Raw genomic sequence first — 23,867 nt, forward strand, 5'->3', positions numbered from 1 at the left:
GTTCTCGCATTTAGTTCTCGCTGGCGTTACGGGAGGTTGTGAGCCGGCTGACATGGACCCAGGGAGCCAAACTCAGGAAGGGTGACGCCCTGGGGCCGAAGGGCTGGCTCACTGGGGGCAGGAGCTTGCCTCCAAGCCTGCGGACCTGAGCCGGACCTTAGCACTGGCCCGGTGGCCCCAAGCGGAGGTGCAGCTTCTGCCGTCCGCGGCGGCTTGCGGCAGGCACGTGCCTCACCGTCCTCCCAGACAGAGGTGAAGAAAGAAATGCGCCGGAGCTCCGGGGATAGGGTTCCGGCCTAGCCTGCAGGAGGCCCTGGGTCCCACCCCCCCCAGACCCACAAAAGCACGGCCTGAGTTTCAGGCCAGCCCGGCGAAAACAAATGAATTAATTAAGGTCAGCTAGGAACGGTGGCGCACGCCTATGATCCCAGCGCTCAGGCAGGCACAGGCAGGTGGGTCTCTGGGAGTTCGAGACCAGCCTGGTCTACAAAGCGAGTCCAGGACAGCCAAGGCTACACAGAGAAACCATGTCTCAAAAATAAATAAATAAATAGCATTAAAAAGCTAACCCACCCCCCCCCCATCAAAGAAAATGGAAAAGACTGGTTCGCAAGGGTTGGGCTTGGTGTGAGCTGTTGTACTGGTGTATATTTACTTATTAAAGATTTATTTTTTTATTTATTTTATATATATGAGTTTGCTGTCTTCACGCACACCAGAAGAGGACACTGCAGATCGCATTACAGATGGCTGTGAGCCACTGTGTGGGTGCTGGGAATTGAACTCTGGACCTCTGGAAGGGCAGCCAGCGCTCTTCACCACCGAGCCAACTCTCCAGCCCTTGTGCTGGCTTTTAAAGTCTAGTTTATTTGGGGTGTTTAAGCCTCTACCTCCCTCCCACCAAGCCTTTAGCCCTCCGTAAAAGAGCAAGCTTAGCGGGGCGGGGGTGCAGACCCCTTGACTTCTCCCTGTCGAGGGTTCTTTTGGGGCTCATCTCCGCCGACAGCAGCCGCAGCCAGCAGCCTCCTCCAAGCTGCCACACTCTCTGTTTTTTGGTCTCTCCACTTCTCCTTCCTTGGCTCTTTACGTCCTACAGAGTCCTAGACCACGCCTCTCCCCGAGCCGCCCCAGGCAGGCCGGTACCAGCCACCCAATGGACACACTGAGAAAAACAATGCAAAATAAAATGCTGCAAATACAGACTTTGGGGGGGGAAGTATTGGAAAACACCTTCCCCACCCCAAGAACTGCCAGCTCACTTTGGGTCCGCCCCTGCCTCATCCCCAGGTGATAGCATGGCCAGGCTTTATCCCTGAGCAGCAGCTGGGGTGGGGACTGTGGTCACAGAGTTCCTGCAGCCTGCGCCCTGCTGATACAGGCCTGCCAGGTGCTGAGATGTGTGTGCTCAGGCTTGTTTGTTCATGAGTCTTTACCGGTTGAAGCATCAACTCAGCCTCTCCCCCCCCCCCCCCGACACTTTAAAAATTGTCGTTAACTTTTGCTTGTTTGTTTTTGAAGCTTGTAACTCAAGTAGACCATACTGGCCTCGAACTCACAGATTTACCTGCGCCCCTTCTGCATGAGAGGACTGAAGGTTTGAGCCCCCGTGACCTGTCTTTTGACACAGGGTTTCTCTGCACAATCATAGCCTTGACTGTCCTGAGACTCATGTTGTAGACCAGGCTGGCCTTGAACTCACAGAGATCTGCCTGCCTCCACCTCCCCAAAGTGCTGGGATTACAGGGGTACACCGTAAAACCCGGGTTATCTTGTGTTCTTTTCTTAGTTCTTTTCTTAGACGGGGTCTCACGCTGCTGAAGCTCAGGCTGGACTCTAACTTACGATAATCCTCCTGCCTCAGCTTCCCAGGCACTGGGATGGCAGGTGTGTGCTGCCTTGCTTGGTTAATCCTGTTGACTTAAAACTGTTCAAATGACGTGTTTGTTTGCTTGGGCACACTGGCAGGGGTGTCGAAGGGCAGCTTTGGAGTCAGTTTTCTCCTTCTGCCATGTGAGTTCCAGGCCGTCAGGCGGGGCAGCAAGCCCCAACGCTTCTGACCTTTGCCCTTCTGCCCTGACTGTGTCCTGTGGAAATACTGCCACAGTGACCCCTCTCAGCAGGCCTAGATACTGGATGCCAGGTGGCATGGTGGATCCTGTGTCAGCCTCTGAAAGGTCATTGGTTTCAGGCCATGGTGGGCTTCAAAGCTACACCATATTTTATTTTATCTTAATGTTTTCTAGGCAGGGTTTCTCTGTGTAGCCTTGGCTGTCCTGGATTCGCTCTGTAGACCAGGCCGGCCTCGAACTCACAGAGATCTGCCTGCCTCTGCCTACCCTATTTTTGGGATTACAGGTGTGTGCCACTGCGCCAGGCTAGACCGTATTTTAAAACACCAAATAAAGGCTGGAAAGGTGGCTCAGTGGATAAAGGCTGCAGAGTTGAGTGCAATCCTCAAGACCTACCTGGTCAAAGAACTGAACCTACTGACCCAGGCTTTGCTCTGACCCCCACACGGGCGCTGTGGCATGGGTGACACATGCAAAAAGGCAGGAGAAAAGTGTTTGTCCTAGGGGCCTATTCAAACTGGAAACCATTCAAAGAGCCAAAGACAGGCCATGAGGGTCTGGGATGGAGCCTCTAGAATGCCCCCTTGCAGTGCTGGGGGCTTGATCAGGGTTGGAGCCCCGACTGACAGCTCCCCCAGTGAGTGGCTGCGGGGCGGTCAGCGTGAAACTTTCTAGAATCCTCAAGACCCTGGGTTCCATTCCCAGCACCGCAGAAGAGTAAAACCAACCCCGTGCGGATACTGATGCTGATACACGAGCTTTTCTTGCAGGGAGGAGCTCTTTCTTGCAGGGGACCACGCCTCTCCCTGTTTTTCAGGGTGTCTGCCAGTCGAGGCACTGTGATGTTTCCCGTAAATGCTTCCTCTTTTCTCGACTTTCTGTTGCCAGTTTTAGCACAGGCTCCCACCCTCCAGTGCCAACACAGGAACCTTAAAGTAACTAATGGGGGCCTCATTTGTTGTTGTTTTCCCAGAGACAGGGTTTCTCTGTGTAGCCCTGTCTGTCCTGGAACTCTCTCTGTAGACCAGGCTGGCCTCGAACTCAGACCCACCTGCCTCTGCCTCCCAAGCCCTGGGACTAAAGGTGTGCGCCACCACACACGTTTTATGTCTCTGTTGTGTGTGGGCACAGAAATGGAGCACAGAGGACAGCAATCAGGAGCCGGCTCTCTCCTCCCGCTATGTGGGCCCCTGGGATCAAAGCCAGGCTGCCACACTCGCCGGAAAGCACCGTTACACACTGAGCCATCCTGCCAGCCCCCACAACAGGAAAGATCTGATACCGTCTCCCACTGTGGGGAGACGGAGTCTACTCTAACACATCCAAATTGGCTCCTAGCCTGCTCAAGCCAACCGAGAGCCTCTCCGGCGCCTACAGAGGCCGGAAGACGAAGCGCGTGGGAGCTCCTGGAGCTGGAGTCACAGGCTGTGAGCCCTCAAGAGCAGAGGTTTTAGTCCCCTCACACGGCTGAGGGCCCTTGCCTTCCTTCTCACATGTCCCTTATAGTCCGGGGATGAAACTGCTTCTGATTTTAACTGGGAAGTGAAAGATGGCTGCCTACGTCAAACAGCTGCTCAAACAGGCAATGTGTGACCATGTTTAGTCTCAGAAGGCACAGCATTCAACTGGCCAGCCTGGTCTACAGAGTGAGTTCCAGGACAGCCTGGGCTACACAGAGAGACCCTGTCAAGGAAAAAAGGAAAGAAAGGAAAAAAGACAGTGCTGTTAGCAGATTTCAGCTTTAGTGGTGTGTGCGGTACGTGCCTGAGTGTGCAGGGGCCTGTGCCCGCCCCTGTGTGCGTGTGAGGTGCCTCGCGGTGCTTTCCCACAGGCCTCTCCTGGAAGCCGGAAGTTTGGGGTGAAGCCGTCCCCGCAGCGATCCCTGGGCCTCTCCTCTATCCTCTACCAACGCTGGAGGCGCAGGCATTCACGGAAGTGCTAGGCCTTTGTTGTGGGCACTGCAGATTCGAACTCGGGTTCTGATGTCATGCCCTTGTGGAGCTGGCTCTCTGCCCTCCTCTCTTTTGAATTTTAAAATCTTATTTTTGTTACTACAAACACCATTTACTTACTTTATGAGAGCGTTGTCTGCCTGAATGTCTGTCTGTGCACCCCGTGGGCCCAAGGTGCCACAGCGGTCCGAAGGGGCGTCAGGCCCCAGAACAGGACCTGCTGGTGGTTGCAAGCCATCCCCTGGGCCTGGGGACTCAACACACATCACCTGGAAGAGCAGCCAGTGCTTTTTTTTTTTTTGTTTTTGAGACAGGGTCTCTCTGTGTAGCCCTGGCTGTCCTGGACTTGCTCTGTAAACCAGGCTGGCCTCGAACTCAGAGATCCACCTGCGTCTGCCTACTGAGTGCTGGGATTAATGGTGTGTGCCACCACAGCAGGACCAGCTATTTACGGACACTGTTTGTTTGTTTTTGTCCATGCTTACTTGGAACTCACAGCAATCCTCCTGCCGAACTCTGAGTGAATGGCCTGCACCAGCACCAGGGGCTTTTCCTGAATTCTGATTTTTGTTTGGATTACACTGCAGTTTGAAATACAAAAAAAAGTGTCAGGCGGCGGTGGTGGTGCATGCCTTTAGTCCCAGCACTTGGGGAGCAGAGGCAGGCAGAGAGATCTATTAGTTTGAGGCCAGCCTGTTCTACAGAGTTCCAGGACAGCCAGGGTCACACAGAGAAACCCTGTCTCAAAAAAAAAAAAAAAAAGGAAAAGAAAAAAATAATAAATTCTATAAATAATACTAAAAGAAGGAAAAAAACCTTTAAATTATTTCTGAGAAAAATTTTTCAATTCAAATTTGACACGAAATATTTCTCTAGATTTGGAATATCCTAACTTTTAAATGATTTTTCTTTTAAATCCTTAACTTGTTTTCAAAATGTAGAGTTCCGATCTAGAACGTTATTATCCATTATTACCATCCATTACCACAAGGTCATTAGAATAATTGTGTCTGGTGGGGGATGGGCACCCAGCAAACGGCCCAGATAAGCTTGACTGTTATGTCCTGCCAATCAGCCTCTCGGGGCGGGGCGTTCCGTGGGTGGGACCATAATAGTGTGAGACGGAGAAGGCGACAGACGACAAAAATGCAGGGCCACAGGTACGAGTCGAGGCGTGCTACTTTGAGGCGCTGAGGCCTAGCCGTGAGGCCTGAGCTAGGCGGGGCTTGAGTCAGGTACTGCGACTTCACCGAGGCCCCGCCCCTAACGCCATAAAAGCTCCAGGGCGGGCTCGTCCGCGCTCTAACCAATCCTCAGAGGGGACGAAGCGAGCCGTTCCCCCGCGCTGACCAATCAGAGTGTCGAGGGGGCGGGACGAGCGTGCTTTTTCCTGTCTCGCTTCCCGCAGAGTGACACAAACACTAGAGGGCGGGAATCTCCGAGCGCCAGCAAATCATCAGCGGAAACCGCCTGTCTGTTTTCCTACGTTCACCAATCAAAAGCTGGAGGGGGCGGGACGTATTTGGGTTTTCTTTTCAGGCGGCCGCAGTGGCTCCGCCCCGTTCTTTCGTCGCCTCACGCTTGCGTGTAGGGGCGTGGCCGGCGGTGACGACGCGTATAAAAGCGGGCGGCGGCGCCGGCGCCATTTTGCGAACGGCGAGCAGCGGCGGCGGCGCGCAGGGTGCTGCGGAGGTTTTGCTGGTTTCGGACCCCAGCGGCCGGATGGTGAAATCCTCCCTGCAGCGGATCCTCAACAGCCACTGCTTCGCCAGAGAAAAGGAAGGGGACAAACGCAGCGCCACGCTCCACGCCAGCCGCACCATGCCGCTCCTTAGTCAGCACAGCCGCGGCGGCTGCAGCAGCGAGAGGTGAGAGCCCTGCCCCCGCCGTGGCGAAGCTTCCAGAACAGCGTCCGCCCGCGCAGGCCCCGGTGGGGAGCGCAGTCCGCGCAGGCCCGGAGCGGGGTCGGCCTCCGGGCGCCAGATAAGTCCCGGCAGCGCGAGATCCGCCCCTTTGTGGCAGCCACAATCGCGCCGGGGGCGGGGCGGGGCGGGGCCTGTGGTGCGGGTCACGGACTCGGATTTGGGATTCTAGTGGGATTAGGGAGTTGCAGGTTGGGGACCAGGGGATGGTTTGCGTGGAGGATGGGGTGTGTTACGTCGTGTAAACCTGGTATCCGATTTAGCGGGTGTTGGAAGTTGAGCCCTAGGTTTGTGGGGGATTCGGGAAGGATATTGGAAACTGGAGTTTGGGCTTGGCGCCTCGAATATGTGACTCAGTTCGGTTGTAGGGTGGTGTAGGGTCTGGGTTTAATGCGGGCGGGTGCTCGGGTTGATGAATCGCGGGTTCTCTGGAAGAGGGCCTATTCTCGGATCTGGAAGTTCCGAAGACTCGGATTCGGGGTGTTGTCGTGGAGGGACTCGAAGTTATATGCGTGGCTTCATGTAGAGGACTTATTTTAACGTGGAGTCTAGGATCTGATTTGGGTTGTTGGTAGAGGAGCTTCTGTCGGTTGAGGGGTCCCAGGTTGGGGGTAGGCTGGGATTAGATTTAGGGCTTAGATTGGGTTTGCTGATTGCATGTACTGTGGAAGGACGGGGTCAAAATTAGGACCTTGGAAGTGGTCGGGTTTGGGTTACTCAAGGTGCTAAGTTGGGAAAGCATGGAGTCAGTGGTTGGGGTGGCAGCGTGCGGTAAGGGGTTAGCAAGTCCTTAACTGGACCCCAGGAATGGGAGTAGGTGGAAGAGGCAGGTTGGGTTGTGGACTCTGGGTCCACTGGGCAGTTCAGTCTGCAGTGACTTGGGGGTGGGGTGGAGAGTCGCACCTGAAGGGTACAGGTGGGGACTAGTTTGGGAAGGGCATAGGTGTAGAGAGTGGGCTTTGGGGTGACAGTGGGAACTTGGATGTGGGCTGTTCTGGGTTCTGTTGAGTGACAGTGGGAAAGGGTGGGCAGGTGGGGTTGCCTGACTTGAGAGCATTGATAGAGGTGTTGGGTGAGATGGAGTTTGAGGTCACTGGTAGCTGTTGAGTAGAGGCTGGGGAGGAGGGTGGGACTTTTAAGTTGGGCTGGGACTGAGTCTGGAAAGGAGCAAGCGGTGTGGTTTGAGAGGCAGAGTTGGCAGCATGGGGAGTGGGGTGGCTCAGCTTCCTGCCATGAACCACAGTGCTGAGGTGACATAGCCTGAGGCCCTGTTAGTTCCCTGCCTTGCTACGGAAGGGGCAGAGCCACAGAGGTGAGGGCCATTAACCTGGGTCCTCTGAGCTCAGTCTTGTTCCCTGGGGACCCCTGAGCACTGTTTCCTGCAGTTCTAGGGTCGCCCTTCATTGCTGTAGTAACCTGGGTCCGGGGCCTCGGTGGTGCTCCTGATGTCCCTCACCCACCCCTGAAGATCCCAGGTGGGCGAGGGAACAGTCAGCGGGATCACAGTCTTTCAGCTAGCATCCTGTACTCCGTGAGTACCTGGGGGGACCTTGGGAATGCCTGTCACTGGCACAGCAAGGTGGCCATCCTGACAGCCCTGCTTCCCCAGGACGAGCAGCTGAATGTGACAGAGGAGCCAACGTCTAACGACAAGACCAGGGTCCTGAGCATCCAGTCCAAGCTCACGGAGGCCAAGCAGGTCACCTGGAGGGCGGTGTGGACCAGTGGTGGCCTCTACATCGAGCTCCCAGCTGGACCTCTGCCTGAGGGCAGCAAGGACAGGTGGGTCACTTCCCCTTGGGGCTGAAGGGGATCTGGGGCCTTGTCATAGGGGGCTAATGGCCTTCTTCTCCTCTTAGTTTCGCAGCTCTCCTGGAGTTTGCAGAGGAGCAGCTCCGGGCCGACCACGTTTTCATCTGCTTCCCCAAGAACCGCGAGGACAGAGGTAAGTGTCTCTGTGGGGTCCTGGAGAGGGAAGCTCTGGCCCCAGGTCTGACCTTGTGTCCCCCACAGCCGCCCTACTCCGAACCTTCAGCTTTCTTGGCTTTGAGATTGTGAGACCCGGGCATCCCCTCGTCCCCAAGAGACCCGACGCTTGCTTCATGGTCTACACGCTGGAGAGAGAGGACCCGGGCGAGGAGGACTAGGTGCCAGCCCTGCCCAGCGTCCCTGTGCCCTCTCCCGGGTTTGCCCACATGTCGTGATTGTGCAGAATAAACGCTCACTCCATTAGCGGGGTGCTTCTTCGAGCTGAATGCTGTGTTTGTCACACTCAAGTGCTGGCTTTAACTCTAAATAAAGGTTCTATTTTACTTTTTACTGCTGTTTAAGGTGGTCAGGTGGCCTGTGCTAGAGCAGCCTCCCTGGCAAGATAGATAGTGTCACCTCCCCTGGCTCAAACCAATAAAGTGATCTCCTTCATTGGCTGTGTCTGTGTCCTGCCCCCAGGGCTGGGTCGGGCTCTTGCCAGCTCTCCAGGGTTCCCTGAGTGTTTAGGGTTTTTATGGCCCTGGCCTTCAGTCACTGCTGAGCCTCTGCTTAAGTGTGTGGTAGGGCTGTAGCCTCTTACTGCTCCCCAGGCAAATGGCTAAAGTGGCTGAAATGGAGGACTTTCACGCATCTGCTGGCCACTGTAGGTTGGGGTGTGGGACAGGCTGGGTAGGAGTGCACATGGGTTTATTGTGCACTGGAGCCTTGCGGGGTTGGAGCTGGATTGTAGGCAGTATAGGACCTACTTACCAGTAATGTTTGCCGGGGATTAGAGGGTCCAGCAAGGACCTATGAGACTGGCAGATCTGGGGGCCAGTGCAGCCCTGAGTGTGCCAGGGAACAGTGGGTGAACAGGAAAGGGTGCAGGGCCTTGGGAGTGAAAGCCTTTTCCACCTGTATTGCTGGGATTTGCGAGACTAGTGCACAGGACTGAGGAAGCTCCATGTCCAAGAAGGGGCCCGAGCTACCACTAGTGTCATTGTAGGTTACTAAGAGCCTACAACCTTGGGGACCAGTGGATAGAGCGGAAAACATAGGTCACAATGCATGTGGCCACTTGTGGGGGATGTTAGGCCCTGGCAGTCCTAAGTTCCAGGCCTCAAAGACTCAGGATCTCCTGTGCACCTGCATGCCTTTGTGGAGACTGATGCACTGGCCAGTCGCGCACATCCTTTTCTTTTTCAGGTAAGGCCTTTCATAGCACAGGCTAGCCTTGACCTTCCTGTGTAGCCAAAGATGACCCAGAATCATGATCTGCTCCTGAGTGCTGAGCTGACAGGCCCCTGTCGGTACCCCAGCTGCCTTTGTTTTAACCTAGAAGCAATGTGTGGTTGTCTGGGCACCCTGACATGACAACCACCAAGACCACCAAGAGGCAGTGTCTTGACTGTCAGAGACTTGGGAAGACAGCGGTGTGTGAGCTACCAGTCATAGAGAGTGGTCGTCAGGAGGACGACAAGCACTGGGATGTTACCAGTCAAGGACCTGGTAGTCTGAGCTTTGTGAGACAGCCATTCAGGTTCCATGTTTCCCAGTGGGCAGTTTTCCTTGACCAAGGCCTCCCTCAGAAACGGCCACGAGGCCATGTTCTCATTCTAGTAACTGAAGAGCTAGGACAGCAGGGTTTGAGTTCCAGTGCTAGCCTGCCCTACATAGCCGGACTGTCAGAAGCCAAAGGCTGAGGGTACCTCACTAGCAAAAGTGCCATGCAGGCCTGACCACTCCCTTTCCGTTCAGAAACCATCACCTAGAGCACATTCACAGGGCCGTGCTCCCAAAAAGGTGTGGCCACAGGCCCAGCAGACAGCCAAGAGGCCGCCACGCAGCAAAGTCAAGGCTGGGTCACTCTTCTTCCATCCCTCACTTGCCTTGTCTCTTGAGAGAATCTCATTGTGGAACTCTGGCTGCCGTGGAACTGGCAGTGTAGACCAGGCCAGCCACAAAGATGTGCCTGCTTCTGCCTTCCAAGTGCTGGGTGTAGAGGTGAGCGCCGCCACCTACTTATTTTTACTTATATTTTTCAGGCAGAGTTTTTCTGTGTAGCCCTGGCTGTCCTGGACACTCTTTAGATCAGGCTGACCTTGAACTCAGATCTGCCTTCTGAGTGCGGGGATTACAGGCGTGTGCCATTGAGCCCAGCTAATTTTTTTAATTGCATGTGCAAGTATGTTTGTGCCACGCGTGTGGAGTTGCCTAAGGAGACCATGGCCATTGGATCCACCAGAGCTGGAGTTACAGCCCAACCAACATGGTGCTGGGCCAAAGTCAGATACTGCAAAGCCGTTCATGCTTCTAACCATTGAGTTGTCTCTCCAGCCCCTCTGTCTTGTGGTGCTAGGGATTAAGGAAGGGTTTCACGTGCTGGGCAACTACTTGTCAATAACCGTGCCTCCAGCCCCTCACCGGTGGGCTACACCTCTGAGGCAGGCTCCCAGACCTATTTTTCCTTTTAAATATTTTGGTTATTTTTGAGACTTGGTTTCTCCATGTAGCTCTGGCTGTCCTGAAGTTGCTCTGTAGGCCAGACTGGCCTGGAACTGACACAGATCCCTGTCCTTTGCCTCCTGAGTGCTGGGGTAAAGCTGTCCACCACTATCGCCTGGCTTTTATTTTTATTTGAGGCAGGGTCTCACAATATCCAAGCTCACCTTGAAAAAATCCTGCCTCCGGCCCCCTAATAGCTGGGATAACAGGCTTGGACCACAAGTTGGGAACATGTTTTCTTGTTTGGACCTTTAAAGTGCCCTATACTGGGCTTGTGGCCTAAAACAGCGAGTGTGCCGGCAGCCCAGGGCAGCTCCTGAGTAGGGAGGGCTGCCTGCTGAGGGTGGGCTGAGCTGGCAGGAGGGAGCTGTTACCTCAGCAGCTCCCCCTGCCTGACCAGAGTTGCTCTTGCTGCTGCGGGCACTTGGGGAAACACGTGAGCAGCAGGGCTGCACAGACAGGGTGCCCTTTGAGGAGGGCCCTCCGAGATGGGCCCATCCCCTGGATGGCTTGTCCTCTTGACTCCTGCTCACCTGTGATGCCGGGATGGCACCCATCTTCCAGGACACTGGCAAGCACCCACCACAGGTCTGGGATGGGGACAGACATCCAGACCGGAGGACACACGGAGACACGAACCACCCTACACACAGCCTAGTCCCCAAGAACTCAGCAGCAGCCCGGGCGCCTCCACCCAGGTCCCCTTCAAAGGGGAGGTGTCAGGCCCAGGGTGGGGAGGGGCCTTCCTGGGATGCCGTGGGGACAGAAGTCTGGAGGTGACACTGAGTGACCGTGACCTAGGGCAGGGGTAGGGGCGGTACAGAGGTGGACATGGTGGCATACGCTGTCACCGTACACGCAGGAGTGGGGAGGCAGGAGAATCGGAGTTGAAGTTCACCATCACTGCACGCTCAGGGACCAGCCTGGGCTACATGAGTTTCTGTTCAAAAATAACAGCTAAAATACAAAATGTAAAAGAGTAAGTCAAGCAGGCTGCGCTCTCTGAGCCAAGCGTTCCCATGGCTTCTCTTCAGGGAAAAATACAACTGAGACAGTGCATCCCAGGACCTTCACTTCCCAGAGGCTCAGCTCCTCGGGAGGGCCACCTAGGCTGTCCCCTGGTGCTCCGTCCAATACCGAGTCGTCCCCCCCCACTGTGCCGCAGTAAAGGTGTCCGTTTCCCAGACCCTGCCAGGCTCACCTATACTCCAGTGTAGCCAATTTATTTATCTTTCTGAGACTGACCACCTCCGGAGTCCTAAACTCCCGCAGCCTCTGTTTGGATAAGACACACGTTACAGGCTGCTGGTGATGGCAGGTGTCTGAGGTGGTCAGGGCTTCCTGCATGTGAGGTCAGCCTCAGCCCTGACTGTAGACATGTCAGCTTCACGCTGAGGCTGACCTTGAACTCCTGACTCTCCAGCCTCCCAGCCAGTGCTGTGTTGACTGGTGTGGGGTTCTGCCACCACCAGCTTCTCTTCTGCGCCATGGAGCTTCCCGACCTTGAAGGGAGTGGGCTACCTAGTCTCCCACCCCCGCCATGGGAATAATAATATCTAAATATCTGACTTTCATATTAAATCAGGTTGTTTTATTGGATTTCAGTCGAACACAGCGGGGTGAGGATAGAGGTTGTTGGGACTGGGGAACCCTAGTGTAATGTACCGACACTGTGAACCCTAGCCCTGCCCGCAATGTACCCCTCCTGTCTTTTAAGGACTCTAAAGGCACTTGGATTTCGTTGGTGGTTGTTTGAGGGCCCTGGATTTGCCATGGCAACAGGGGCTAAGAAGAGGGTGCTCCAGGACCAAAGGGGTCCGTCCTGTCCAGCTCAGGGCTAGAGTCTGAAAATATTGTTCCACCCAGTCACTCGGGTCTTGTTGACCCGTTTTTTGGGGAGGGCAGGACCAAAGGGTCCCTATGTTCCCAGCCAAGCTTGAGCTGAGTCTTGCCTGGCGTGAAGTTGCCTTTTCGTCTGGACCCAATCAGGGGTTCTGTGAGCCTGGCCTGAGGGCAAAGGCTGCCAGCTCAGACCTGCTCTGCAAAGGAAGACGTGGAGGGTCGCAGCGGACCACAATCACAGCTGGGCATGCAGGGGCAGAGCTGCAGCCTGTCTTACTGCATGTCCAGCGGCCTGCTGTGCCTTCCTGGTCTCTGGTTAAGTCCCAAAGTCCCCCTGTCAGCAGCTCACTGTGATCAGGCAGAGGTGGGAGCGGGGAGGAACTTAGGACAGGCTGCTGGGTCATGACCTGACCCTGTCTGATGTCTGAGCCCTCACCGCCCCTACCACTGCCTGCCCACCCCTGCCAGCATGGGCGATGGCCCCTGCGGAGAGGCAGAGCGGCCATGGGTGGCCTGACAGGTTCCTGGAACCCAGCGCAGCCAGCCCTCCTGCAAGCAGATGGCCAGCATGTCTAGGCAGGGTGGAGGGGCCTCTAGGGGACATGGGGACATGGCTTCTCCTGGCAGGCGACCCCGCCGGACCAGAAGTTCCTGGCGGGATGGAGGGATGGGGACAGGGCTCCCGCAGGCCTGGGGTAGCCCTGGGCTGGCCGAGTAGCAGTGGGCAGGAGCCGGGCCAGTGCCTGCCCGGGGTCCCTACTGCAGCCCTGGGCCCTGTGTATGGCACGGGATGTGTTACCGCGGGCTGAGGAGGCTCCCACTGAAAACACTGTGTCTTCTGGGAGACCCGCCTGCCCAGTGGGACAATCGGAGGACGCAGGACTTTGGGGCCACATCCTGCACCTGCATAAGGAACTTTGGACCCTGAGTGTCCCCAGCACTTTGGGTCCCAGCACAGCAGCCACAGCAAAGGGCAGGAAAGACAGGTTGAAACCCTTAGAAAACACTTCAGGACCTGCAAAAGTGATTTGCTCGAAAACAGTCCGCAGATATCTACACACACACACACAAAAAGCAAATGTGGAAGTTCTGCCTGTGAGCTGACTTGTAGCCGCCGCCATGCTTCCCCTCTGGGAAAAAAATATGCATAGGTGGAAATTGGCTGAGACTGGCCGGAGGCCCCCCCCCCAAGCCCCGCGCCCACCGTGGGGCTGGCTCAGATCATCTTCATGTTGAACTTGCGCGCTCCTCCCTGGCCGGCCGCGGCCACCGGGCCGTCCACCTTGCGGAACGAGTACTCCACGGAGAAGTTGTTCTTGTGCTGCCCGCGGCCGCGGCTCCACACGAAGAGCAGCAGGAAGCAGAAGAGGACCACGCCCAGGAAGGTGATGCAGCCCATGGCGGTGGACACCAGGATGGTGGTGACGTCCAGCGGGAAGCGGGCGCCCACCTGCGTCTCGTTGTGCCCGTCGCCCCGGGTCCGGTTGGGGGCCGGCTGGACGGTCAGGGTGGCGAAGTAGGTGTCGTTGCCCCCGGCGTTGCTGGCCACGCACGTGTAGGTGCCGCTGTCGTGGGGCTGCGCGTCCGTGATGGCCAGCGTGCCCCCGGGCAGCACGCGGGCGCGGCCGCGGCTGGAGGCCGTGACGGTGAGGTGGCGCGGCGTCACCCAGGCCACCGAGGGCGCGGGCTCGCCGTCAGCGCGGCACAGGAAGCGCGCGTCGCCGCCCTCGGCCGCCGTGACGTGCTGCAGCCGGCGCTCGCGGATCTTGGGCTTGCGGCACACGAAGTACTCGAAGAGCACGGAGTCCGGCAGGCGGCGCAGCGCGTCGCCGCGCACCTCGGCGGGGCTGGCGCAGGCGGGCAGGCGGCCGTCGAAGTTGAGCGTCTTGCGCCGCTGCACGATCCACAGCAGGCGGCAGTCGCAGGCCAGAGGGTTGCCGTCCACGCGCAGCGTCTCCAGCGTGTTCACCGAGTGGAACGTGTTCTCCTCCAGCGTGGACAGCAGGTTGTCCGACAGGTTGAGCAGGCGGATCTGCCGCAGCCCCGCGAAGGCCTGGGGCTCCACCACGGCCAGCAGCGCCCCCGCCAGGTGCAGCTCGCGCAGGCGCACCAGGTCCTGGAAGGAGCCGCGCGGCAGCGTGCTGATGGGGTTGTGCGACAGGTTGAGGCAGGCGAGGTGGGCCTGCTGGCGCAGCGCGGCGGCCGGCACGGCCGTGATGTTGGTGTGCGTGATGGACAGCGACGTGAGGTTGAGGCCGCGCAGGCTGCCGGGCGCCACCTCCTCCAGCAGCGGCCAGTTGTCGATCTCCAGATGCGAGAGGCCCGGCAGCCGCCGGAAGTTCTGGTCCTCCAGCGCGGCGATGGCCAGGTGGCGCAGGCGCAGCGCGCCCAGGCCCCGCAGGTGGCCCAGCGACTCCGGCGACAGCGACGTGAGGTTGCAGCGCTCCAGCGTGAGCTCGGCCAGCCCCAGCAGCCCCGCGAAGGCCCGGCGGGAGATGAAGACCAGGTCGTTGTCGCCCACCTCCAGCCGCCGCAGGCTGCGCAGGTCCTGGAAGCTGAAGTCCAGCAGGATGACCAGCTTGTTCTCGCTCAGGTCCAGCAGGGTGAGGCTGTCCAGGTGCGTGAAGACGCCCGGCGGGATGAGCTTCAGCTGGTTGCCGCGGAGGCGCAGGACGCGCAGGCGCGGCAGGTTGGCGAAGGCCCCCGGCTCCACGTGGGCGATCACGTTGTGGTTGAGGTCCAGCTCCTCCAGGGTGGGCAGCGAGGCCAGGTCGCCGGGGTTCAGGCAGCGGATGCGGTTGCGGCTCAGCTCCAGCAGGCGCGTCTCGGCCGGGATGCCCTCGGGAACGGCGGTGAGCCGGCGGCGCCCGCAGGCCACGGTGCGCGTGGGCGCGGAGCACTCGCAGCGCGCGGGGCAGCCCGCGGCCGGGGGCGCCATGGGCAGCAGCAGCAGGTGCAGGCCCAGCAGACGCAGCCAGCAGGTCATGGTGCAGGGTCTAGGCCTAGGGCCGCGCCAGCATCGTCCGGGACGCCCTGGGACAGGAAACGGAGGGACATCAGTCTCCGCGGCACCCACGGCAGCACCCCCGGGAAACCTCACACAGGTGCCCACAGTGACAACAGCCGTGATGGAAACCCAGGGCCCACGGACGGACAGCAGGACAGCCTGAGACCACCACATTGGAGTATTACTCAGCCCTGAAGTGGAGCGGGGCTCTGACACACACCTGCGGAGCCCTTGAGGACTTTGGGTTCAGTGAGAGACTCAGTCCTCAAAGACCACTCAGTGGGCTCCATGAAACACCCGGAACAGGTGGATGAGGTTTCAGAGAAGCTCCCTTGCAGCCCAGGCTGGCCTCAGACTCACTTATGTAGGCGAGGCTGACTTGAAGGCGGAAGCTGAGCGAGGTGATAGACTTGTGTCTCAGAACCTAACAGAGCCGGGACGGTCCCTGCCCAGCGCCTTGGAGGGACCAGGCGTAGTGGACGCTCTGAGTTTGGCTCTCTGGAGTCCTGGACTGTGACAGAGGACACCTCCCCCTCTGTGGATACCCAAGGGGTGACTTATGGTGACCCTCAGTGGCTATGGGAAAGGCGCGCTAGGATGGAGAAACAGGCAGGGCAAAAAAGCCCTAAGAGTGGATGGAAGATTAATGGAGCTACAGGAGGGGCAGAGGGCCAGAGTGGGCGGGAGGTTAAGATGCCACTGGGTGCCGAGACACCTGCAGCGCCTGCCTGACTGTAGCCCAGACCCAGGGGTCGAGGTAGCAGAGAGCCAGCTGGGCTGAGTGGCCTCTTTTGCCACAAGGCTTCCCATCTGCTAGGTAGCTATTTATGGCATGTCAGCAGCTGAAGCCCCCCGGGCCAGACTGCCGGCTCCTCTGTCTCTGCTGGCATCCCTGTCTTCAAGTGTTCCACAGAGCAGATGGGCAGCCCTGGTGACTGACTACACCAGGCTTGTGAGGCCGACCGGAAGGCATAGGTCCAAAGGAGAGCCCCTGCCTGGAATCCCCCAGTGAGGGGCTGGGGCCGTGGTCAGGGTGGAGCCCAGCCTAAACCCTGTCTTCCCTTTGTCTGTGTTGTGTGCACACTCCTGTGGATCCAAGACTTAGGCGCAGTCTTGTCTATTCATTCTGGACCTTGTATTTTGAGACTGGGTCTCTCCATGGGACCCAAAGTCTGCTGACCGGGCTAAGCTGTTCAGCCCCAGCCCCAGGGGTCCTCCTATTTTTTCAGCTCAGAGATACCGAAGTGTGCCCTTGTGCCAGCTTCTCCTGTGGGATGTGGGGATTGGAACTCAGGTCTTCAGGCTTGAACAACAAGCCCTTCACAACCGAGCCATCGCGGCTTTCCTTCACAGCCCCCTACAAGCCTCACAGACTCTGCTGCACGTGTGGTTTCTTTGGGGGTGGGCCTTCAGGTAGCCCAGGCTGGCCTTCTGTGTGGGTGGTCGTGAACACGCAGTCCTGGTTTCTGCCTCCAGGGTAGCTAGGCTCAGAAAAGAACCTCAAGTTCTGGCAGACAGCGCGCTGCGCAGACAGGTTAGGTGCTGCCAGCTCGCAGCCACTGAACCCCGGCCTCCCCCTGCACCCCCTCCGACCTCGGCCATGGGAGCCCTCCAGGGCCCCGGCGAGCGCTCTCTCTATAATTACTCCTCCAGGCAGGCAGGGACAGCAGATCTCTTGAGCCAGCCCAGCAGGGGCCACTCAAAGGGTGACCTAGTTTTTCAACTCTAACCTCTCCTGGCAGGCCTGCGCTGCCATCTCCTCCACAGGCTGTTAGAGAAGGAAGGGTAGTAAGGAGGGTTGGGTAGCCTCTAAGCAAAGGCCTGCTCCCGGCCGGGACCCTGCCCTGCTTACTGTGTGCCGGGGACCTTGCTTGCGCTCTCCTGCCTGACAGACATGTGAGGGCGGGAGCCCGGGAGCCTCTGAGAGCCTTCGGATCACTGTAGGGTCAGAGCACTCCAGGTCGCTGGTGCCTGGTGTTGAGGAAGGCAGGCAGGGAGAGGGTGTCCGGGACCCTGGGGATGGGGGATGGGGTGCACCCAGGTGCTGTGGAGAGGCTGGTTTCTCTGTCCCCTCTCTTGCCCTGTGGCCTTGGGGAGGAAATTCCCATAAAGCCATCTCTCTAGGTCCTGGCCCCAAGCAGAGTGTCTCTCGAAGTCTGAGGACTCTAATACTCTGTGGCCTTTTCATTCTTGCTGTTGACTTTGAGATACCATAGCCCAGGCGGGCCTCAAACCGGCAGCAATCCTCCTGCCTCAGCCTCCCAGGTGCTGGCACACATGAGGAAGTAGGACTGGCTGAACACTCCTTGCTTGTGTGTCCTGTGTGTGTCTCCCCGGGCTCCCCTCAGTCCAGCTCTAGGGATGGGGACATCTCTGGTGTCTGCCAGATTGGCCCCTCGAGTCCCAGGCTCACATCTGGAGACTTTGAGCTGCCCCAGCTCCATCCTGTGTCTGACAGGCCAGAAAAAGGGTTTTGTTTTGTTTTGTTTTTGCTCGGCCCCCAAAGACACCCCACCCAGTGCTGGCATGCTGTCAAACAAAACCAAAAGGACACCCCAAACCTAAGGGAGCAGTGGCACACACCTGCTGTCCCACCTTCCCGGAAGCTGAGGAAGGGCTGTTAGTTCCAGGACGACATCCTGCAACCTGGTGAGACCTTCTCTCAAAGTCAAAAGGGCTGGGGAGCTCAGGAAGCTCTGCAAGGTTCGGGCCCCAGCACCCGCAAGGCAGCTCATGACCCCTGTAACTATTTCCTGGATCCAGCACCCTCTGGTTTCCTGGGACACCGCACACATGTGCTGCACAGTGAGTCATGCAGGGGACATACTGTACATATAAAGACATCAGTCTAGGAGGAGGGAAGTAGCCGGGCATGGGGCTACGCCTTTAACCCCAGCACTTGGGGGCTGAGGCGGGCAGATCTACGCTTAAAGGCCAGCCTGGTCTACAAAGTGAGTCCAGGACAACCAGGATTACACAGAGAAACCCTGTCTCGAAAAAATCCACAAACAAAAAAAGTAAATCCATACACCCAAAACACAAATAAGTTAGAGAGAGAGAGAGAGAAGAGAAAAGAAAAGAAAAAGAAAAACAGGAAAAGAAAGCTGGACCTTGGTCAGGGTGGAGCCTCTGCCTAGAATCCCCCAGTGAGGGGCTGGGGGCGTGGCCAGGGTGGAGCACTGGTCTAGCGCGCAAGAAACCCAGGGCTGCATTCCTGACACCACAAAAATAAGAATAAAAAAGTATAACAAAAAGGCAGTTTTGCCCCAAGGGCCTCTCTGAGGCCTTGCACCTGACCATAGGAGCAGACCGTTGCCTGAATCTAGACCGTGGGCCAGAATCTAGAACCTTCTGGCTCCTCCCCCACCTCCATGGTAAAACCCCTGACGGCAGGCTGCCTGGGCCGGCTCGTGCAGCCACCACTGAGATGGCTCTTGCTGGGCTTCCAGGGTCTGGCACGCCTGGTATGGCCCCCCACGGACGGAAGAGCCCAGCCTAAGTCTTCAAGGACACGACTCATGAATATGCATGAGAACCCGCCGCAGCGCAGCGGCCTTGGCAAGGCCTGAAGCCTGGGCTCACTGGCCACTGTCCTCCCAGTCCTTTGCTCCTGTCACCCCGAGCTAGGCTGCACGACTGGACCCCAGGGCCTCTAAGTGCATTCACATGTAACGAACACCTCTAACTCAGACCTCCATCGCCCCAAAAGAGACCTGATGAGCCATGAGCCATCACCCCTTCCCCCCCTCCAGCCCTGGGAACCCACACATGCGGCTGACTGTCCCCTTCTGGACATTCGCTACCACGGAGCCCCACACAAGGTGGCCCACTTCGACCTGTCGCTCACTGTGGATGAACAGACATGAAAAATGCAAACGGATAAATCAAATGGAGGTTTGGAAAATCTCCCAGGAGAGAGTGGGTCGGGGGCCGCAGGGCTGGGCAGGTCAGCCCATCCCTGTCCCGGTGCCGGGTGGGCCGAGGGCATTGGGCATTCCCACTCGGTGCCTGGGACAGTAGGGAGCCAGGGAGGAGTCCAGAGCAAGAGATGTGCCGCCAAGCCTGGAAGGGAGAGCCAGCTCCCACCAGTTGTCCTGTGACCTCCATGTACGCACACATTCCAGACACCCAGGGCCAGGGCCAATCAGGACCCCTGGGCTGGGACATGAAGGAAAACTCAGCCTAGAGGCTTGTCCACTGACCGCTTGCTTCTAGACATTTCCACCCAGGTTAGGTCTCTGACACTCATTCATTCAACAAGCATTTAGTAGCCACCTACTGTATGCCCGATGCTGTTCTCAGTCTATGGAAATGGGGCCATGGTGGGGCCTGGGGACTGTCACCTCCTGTGTAGACAGGACACTTCTGATGAGCCAGAGCTGAGGACTGTCCTGGGTCCTCTGGGGCCCAGGTCACCTTGGAGTTGTGGGAAGGAGGGAGGCAGGTGGATGACGGGCAGAAACCTCAGTGATTCTGTGACGATGGCTCCGTGGAGAGAAGAGGGGGCCATGAGCCGCAGCACGAGGCTGCTGGGGTGCTCCCTGGGCCGCCCCACTGCCTGGCTTCTTCCAGCAGCTGGGTGGACTCACACCCAGGGCCACCGTGGCTCGGTGGAGGGACGGGTGTGTGGCTTCCGGCAGCCAGGCACCGTTTCCTGTGGAGGGGAAAATGGTTTTGCTCGCCGCCCTGGGGTCTGACATCTGCCGGAATCACATTGTGGGGGCCTGATCGAGACCCCCAAGATCTATCCCCACGGAGCAGTCTGGAAAACAGGGGCCTCTCCTCCCAGCCCCCAACATTCTGGCTAGGGATTCTGGGAGGAATCTGACAAAGCCTTCAGCTAAGGGAGACAGAGCATGGCTGTGGGATCCTGTTCCCTTGTCCCCCCTTAGGACAAGAGTCTGAGGTCCGGTCCTGGGGGAGGATGAGCCCGAGTGCTGGGAGACGGGCTTCAGTGGCCTCTGTCCCTCAGCCCTGGGTCCCCCGCCACAGTAAGAGGGCAGGGGTAAGCCTGGGTGAGTACCGGCCCGGCACCCCCTCACACAGCACCCCCACTCTGAGCTACACTCTTGGGGACACTCCCAGCCCCCAGCCCCACGGCTGGTACATTCTTTTGTCCTAGATCTCAGCCCTCCTGGGGCTTTTAATCTATGGCAGTTCGTTAAGGCCCTAATTAGCCTCCCATCTGCCACGGGTCCCTTTCCACCGTTTTGGGGAGCAGGGGGGTTCCTGACCCAGTTTCCTTAGTAGCCTGGGCCTGAGGGGAGTGGTGGGCTGCCCACCACAGCAGCGAAGGACAAGAAGGTTCCAGATCGGCGAACACCTAAGCCCCAGCCTGTGCCTCGTCTGGTTGTCCGCTAGCCCCGAGACCATGGTGGCGTTCACAGGAGAGGGAGATGAGGGCCCGAGGACCCAGCACGCTCACCCATGAGCCCTGGAATGTGAGCCTCACACCAGCCCCTCAGCGCGTTCTCAAGCCTCGGGACTGACACGGGAAGGTGTGGGTGGCTCACGGGGGCTGCCCATCCCCAACCAGGTTGCCGGGGAAAGTTCTCCTGAAAGGCTCCCTACCTGGTGAGTCGGTACTGAGTCAGGAGGGCCCGAAGTGACAGCCTTGTGGGCAGAGGCACAAAAGCCTCGGGAGCGCGCGCTCCTCCCCTGCCAGGCGCCATCCCAGGCCTGGCTGCCTCCGGGGGTGGGTGGCTGTGGCCACCCCCACTCTACAGATGGAAACACTGAGGCCCGCCAAGCAGGAGCCGGTGGGAGTTGAATGTTCGAACTTCCCAGCCGCTCTGGTGCAGTCTCAGGGCTGGGATGGAACTGGGGTTTGTCGCCCCTGGTCCGGAGGTGGGGGTGGGGTGAGGAAGGTGTCAATTGTAGAAAGGAACCAGGGAGAGAAGCGCAATTAGGAAACTCAAGGGGATCCCACCCCATCCTGGGTGCCTGCTTCCTCCTACCCTACTTCATCCGGGTGTCTGTGCGCAGGAGACATCCACGGGGCCACCTGTCACCATCCAAGCCAGGGCTGCGCTGTTTAAGCCCCCAGGAGCTCAGGGCTGCTGTTTCCAGCCGAGCCCCTCTGCCTCTTGTCCTTCACCTTCTTACAGCCTTGGTGTGCCTCCTCCAGGGAGTCCCCCGGGGTTACCCTCAGCCTGACAGTTCTGTTCTTACTAAAAGTTCCCACCAGGTTCCAAGCCGCAACAGCCCTTCCCCGCCACCAAATGGCAGGCATCCAATCCCCCCCCCAATCATGCGACTCAGGCCCACAGGGTCTCAGACCTGGCCCCGGCTCTGCCCCCCCACACACACATCAAGAAGCCGCCTGGCATCAATGCCGCTTCTGAAATGCATCAGACCCCCAAGTCCTGAGCCATTCCCCCGGGAGGAGGGACACCTGTGCTTCGGGGGCTGTGGCGCCGGAGCCCTTGGTCTCAAAGCGGGGTGGGACCTGTCCAGCCGGAGCTCGTGCGCCTCCCAACTTGTTGAATGGGGCCCAGCGGCCTCCCCGGCCAGGCCCAGTCCCCAGGGGAGACAGCAGGCCTCCGGGACGGGGTGGGCGGCCGCCCCCACCACGGTGGCCGTTCCCGGCTCACAGGCCGGCCCAGCGGGGGCCCCTGCCCGGCACCCCGGTCCCTCCGCTCAGGACCGGGATCCCGAATATGCCAGAGTCCCGCGCGCAGACCCCCCCACCCGCCTGGCGCGCGTCGCCCTGCGCTGGCTGGCGGGGGATCTCAGCGCGCAGAGCCGCAGCTCCAAGCCGGGTGTCCCCCTGCCGCAGTGCGCATCCACGTCTCGCGTCCCCCAGGCTGCGTCCCGAGATGCGCCCCTCGGATCCTCTAGGCTCCGCATCTCCGGGGGCGAGGAGGACCCCGAAGTTTTCCGGGGGGCGCAGGGGGGCTGGAGAGGAAGGCGCGTGGGGGTCCCGGCGGGGGTCCCTGGACTGCAGCGCTGTCACTCACCCGGGCGGCTCCTCCTCGGACAGGGCGCGGGGACCGCTCGGAGCCGCCACGAGCCGCGGCCGCCGCCACCGCCGCCGCCGCCGCCGCCGCCGCCGCCGCCGCCGCCGCCGCCTCCCGGGCTCCGCCGTGCGCGTCCCCGCCTCGCATCCCCGTGCGCATGGCCGGGGCGCGCGCGAGCTGCCAGGGGCGCGCGCGACACGTGTTGGAGCGGCTCGGGGGCAGACGGGGACGCGGCCCCCCGGCATGCCGCGTGCCTGGCGCCTCCCCGGCCTCCCGGCCCCCCCCACGCCGAGCACCAAGGAAGGCTGGAGGGCTCCCCGGACACGCCAGCCTGTCCCTTTGGAACCTTCTGGAAACCACCACCTCCCCCGGGTCCCCTCCCTCCCAGGCCAGGCCTCCACCATCAGCACGGCGCAGTGGCCTTGCTCCTCGCTGACTGGCTCCCCGCTGCTCCCTGCTGCCTTCCTCTACCTAACCCCCCCCCTCGCTATGGCTACCCCCCTTCCTGGAGCAGACCTGCGCCTGGGACAGACCTGGCTGGGCACCTCGGCACGTGCATATGCTACAGAGGTGTCATACGGAGGGAACCCCGAGACGAGGGGGGCTAGAGAGAAGCCTCAGCGGTTGGAGCACCCGCTGCTCCCACCTCAGCACCCACATGTCAGCTCACAAGTGTCTGAAACTCCAGTTCCAGGGGCTCTGATGCCCCCTTCTGGTTTGTAGGCTCCTGTACACACACACACACACACACACACACACCACACAGGGGGGGGGGGTTGGCCTGGGACAGTCACAAATCAACAGGCTGTGCAGGCCTTTAATCCCAGCACTCGGGAGGCAGAGGCAGGAGGATCTCTGAGCTCAAGGCCAGCCTGGTCTACAGAGTGAGTTCCAGGACAGCCAGGGCTGCAATGAGAGACCCTGTCTTGAGAAGCAAACAAGTAAAAGAAAATAAAACGAATCTTTAAAAACAAAGGTGTGGCCTTCAGCTGGAGTCCTGCCCCAGGCTCGAACCAGGGGTTTCCCTGAGGAAGACACACTGAGCAGGAAGGGACCGCAGTTTGCTGTGTGGACCGTCCAGGACCAGCAGTGCCGCAGCCAGGGGCTCAGGCCTCGGGGTGGGCCCCAGGCGGGAGAGGTGGGAGAGGGCAGGGTGTCACCCCAGATCATTCACTCCCAGGAGCTGGCTGCATGTGGCCCCTTCCTCCCTGCCGTGCGGTGAGTGTGCTGGCCGCCAGGCTGCCTTTGTCCCCAGTGTGGGGTGGCCTGTGGGCCTAGCTTCGGGAGCCAGGGGCATATCCTGCGTTGGCCCCCTCCCCGTGTGCCCTCTGTGTCCTCCGGCGTTTCGGTGGCAGCCTGGCATTGGCTCCGCCACCTGTGACTCAAGCAGGCTCCGTTCCCAGACTGTCACATTGGCCTGAGGCCCAGAAACTGCATCCTGGGAGGCCACAGACTGGGTCCCTCCAGGAGCCACGGGGCCAGGGAGTGGATGAGGAGCTCCCTTCCAAGATAAGGAAAGATAGAAAAAAAAAAGTGACCCCCACAACATCCTTGGAGGTAGACCCTCGCATCACACTAGGCTGGCTCTGTCTTGTACTGACATGCTGTGTGATCCCAGGCAGGTTGCATCCCTTCTCTGAGTC

The 23,867-nt window shown here is 59.0% G+C and overlaps 2 protein-coding genes across 4 annotated transcripts; one reads left to right on the forward strand and one right to left on the reverse strand.

Moving 5' to 3' along the window:
* The first annotated feature begins 5,651 nt into the window (after window positions 1-5,651).
* Oaz1 (ornithine decarboxylase antizyme 1) lies at window positions 5,652-8,364 on the forward strand. Its single transcript, XM_021648912.2, is given in 6 exon segments — window positions 5,652-5,889; window positions 7,329-7,386; window positions 7,388-7,474; window positions 7,553-7,725; window positions 7,803-7,888; window positions 7,957-8,364. Coding segments are annotated over 6 exon segments (684 nt in total). The 5' UTR covers window positions 5,652-5,743; the 3' UTR covers window positions 8,091-8,364.
* A 3,617-nt stretch (window positions 8,365-11,981) lies between these two features.
* On the reverse strand, window positions 11,982-22,342 carry Lingo3 (leucine rich repeat and Ig domain containing 3). 3 transcript variants are annotated; one of them, XM_060371137.1, is made up of 2 exons: window positions 22,225-22,342; window positions 11,982-15,291 (listed from the first exon to the last, which is right to left on the reverse strand). In XM_060371137.1, exon 2 carries the CDS (start codon window positions 15,242-15,244, stop codon window positions 13,475-13,477), a length of 1,770 nt encoding a protein of 589 aa, XP_060227120.1. In that variant the 5' UTR covers window positions 15,245-15,291; window positions 22,225-22,342; the 3' UTR covers window positions 11,982-13,474. The 3 variants fall into 3 exon arrangements, with proteins under 3 accessions (XP_060227120.1, XP_060227121.1, XP_021504588.1); XM_060371138.1 differs by lacking the exon at window positions 22,225-22,342 and adding an exon at window positions 19,609-19,919; XM_021648913.2 differs by lacking the exon at window positions 22,225-22,342 and adding an exon at window positions 19,545-19,919.
* Between the last annotated feature and the right edge of the window lie 1,525 nt (window positions 22,343-23,867).

Source organism: Meriones unguiculatus, chromosome 17 (assembly GCF_030254825.1).
Source record: "Meriones unguiculatus strain TT.TT164.6M chromosome 17, Bangor_MerUng_6.1, whole genome shotgun sequence".
NCBI classification, from domain to species: domain Eukaryota; kingdom Metazoa; phylum Chordata; class Mammalia; order Rodentia; family Muridae; genus Meriones; species Meriones unguiculatus.

Coding starts and splice junctions, on each gene's coding strand:
- Lingo3 (XM_060371137.1), bottom strand. CDS start 15,244: ATGACCTGCTGGCTGCGTCTGCTGGGCCTGCACCTGCTGCTGCTGCCC.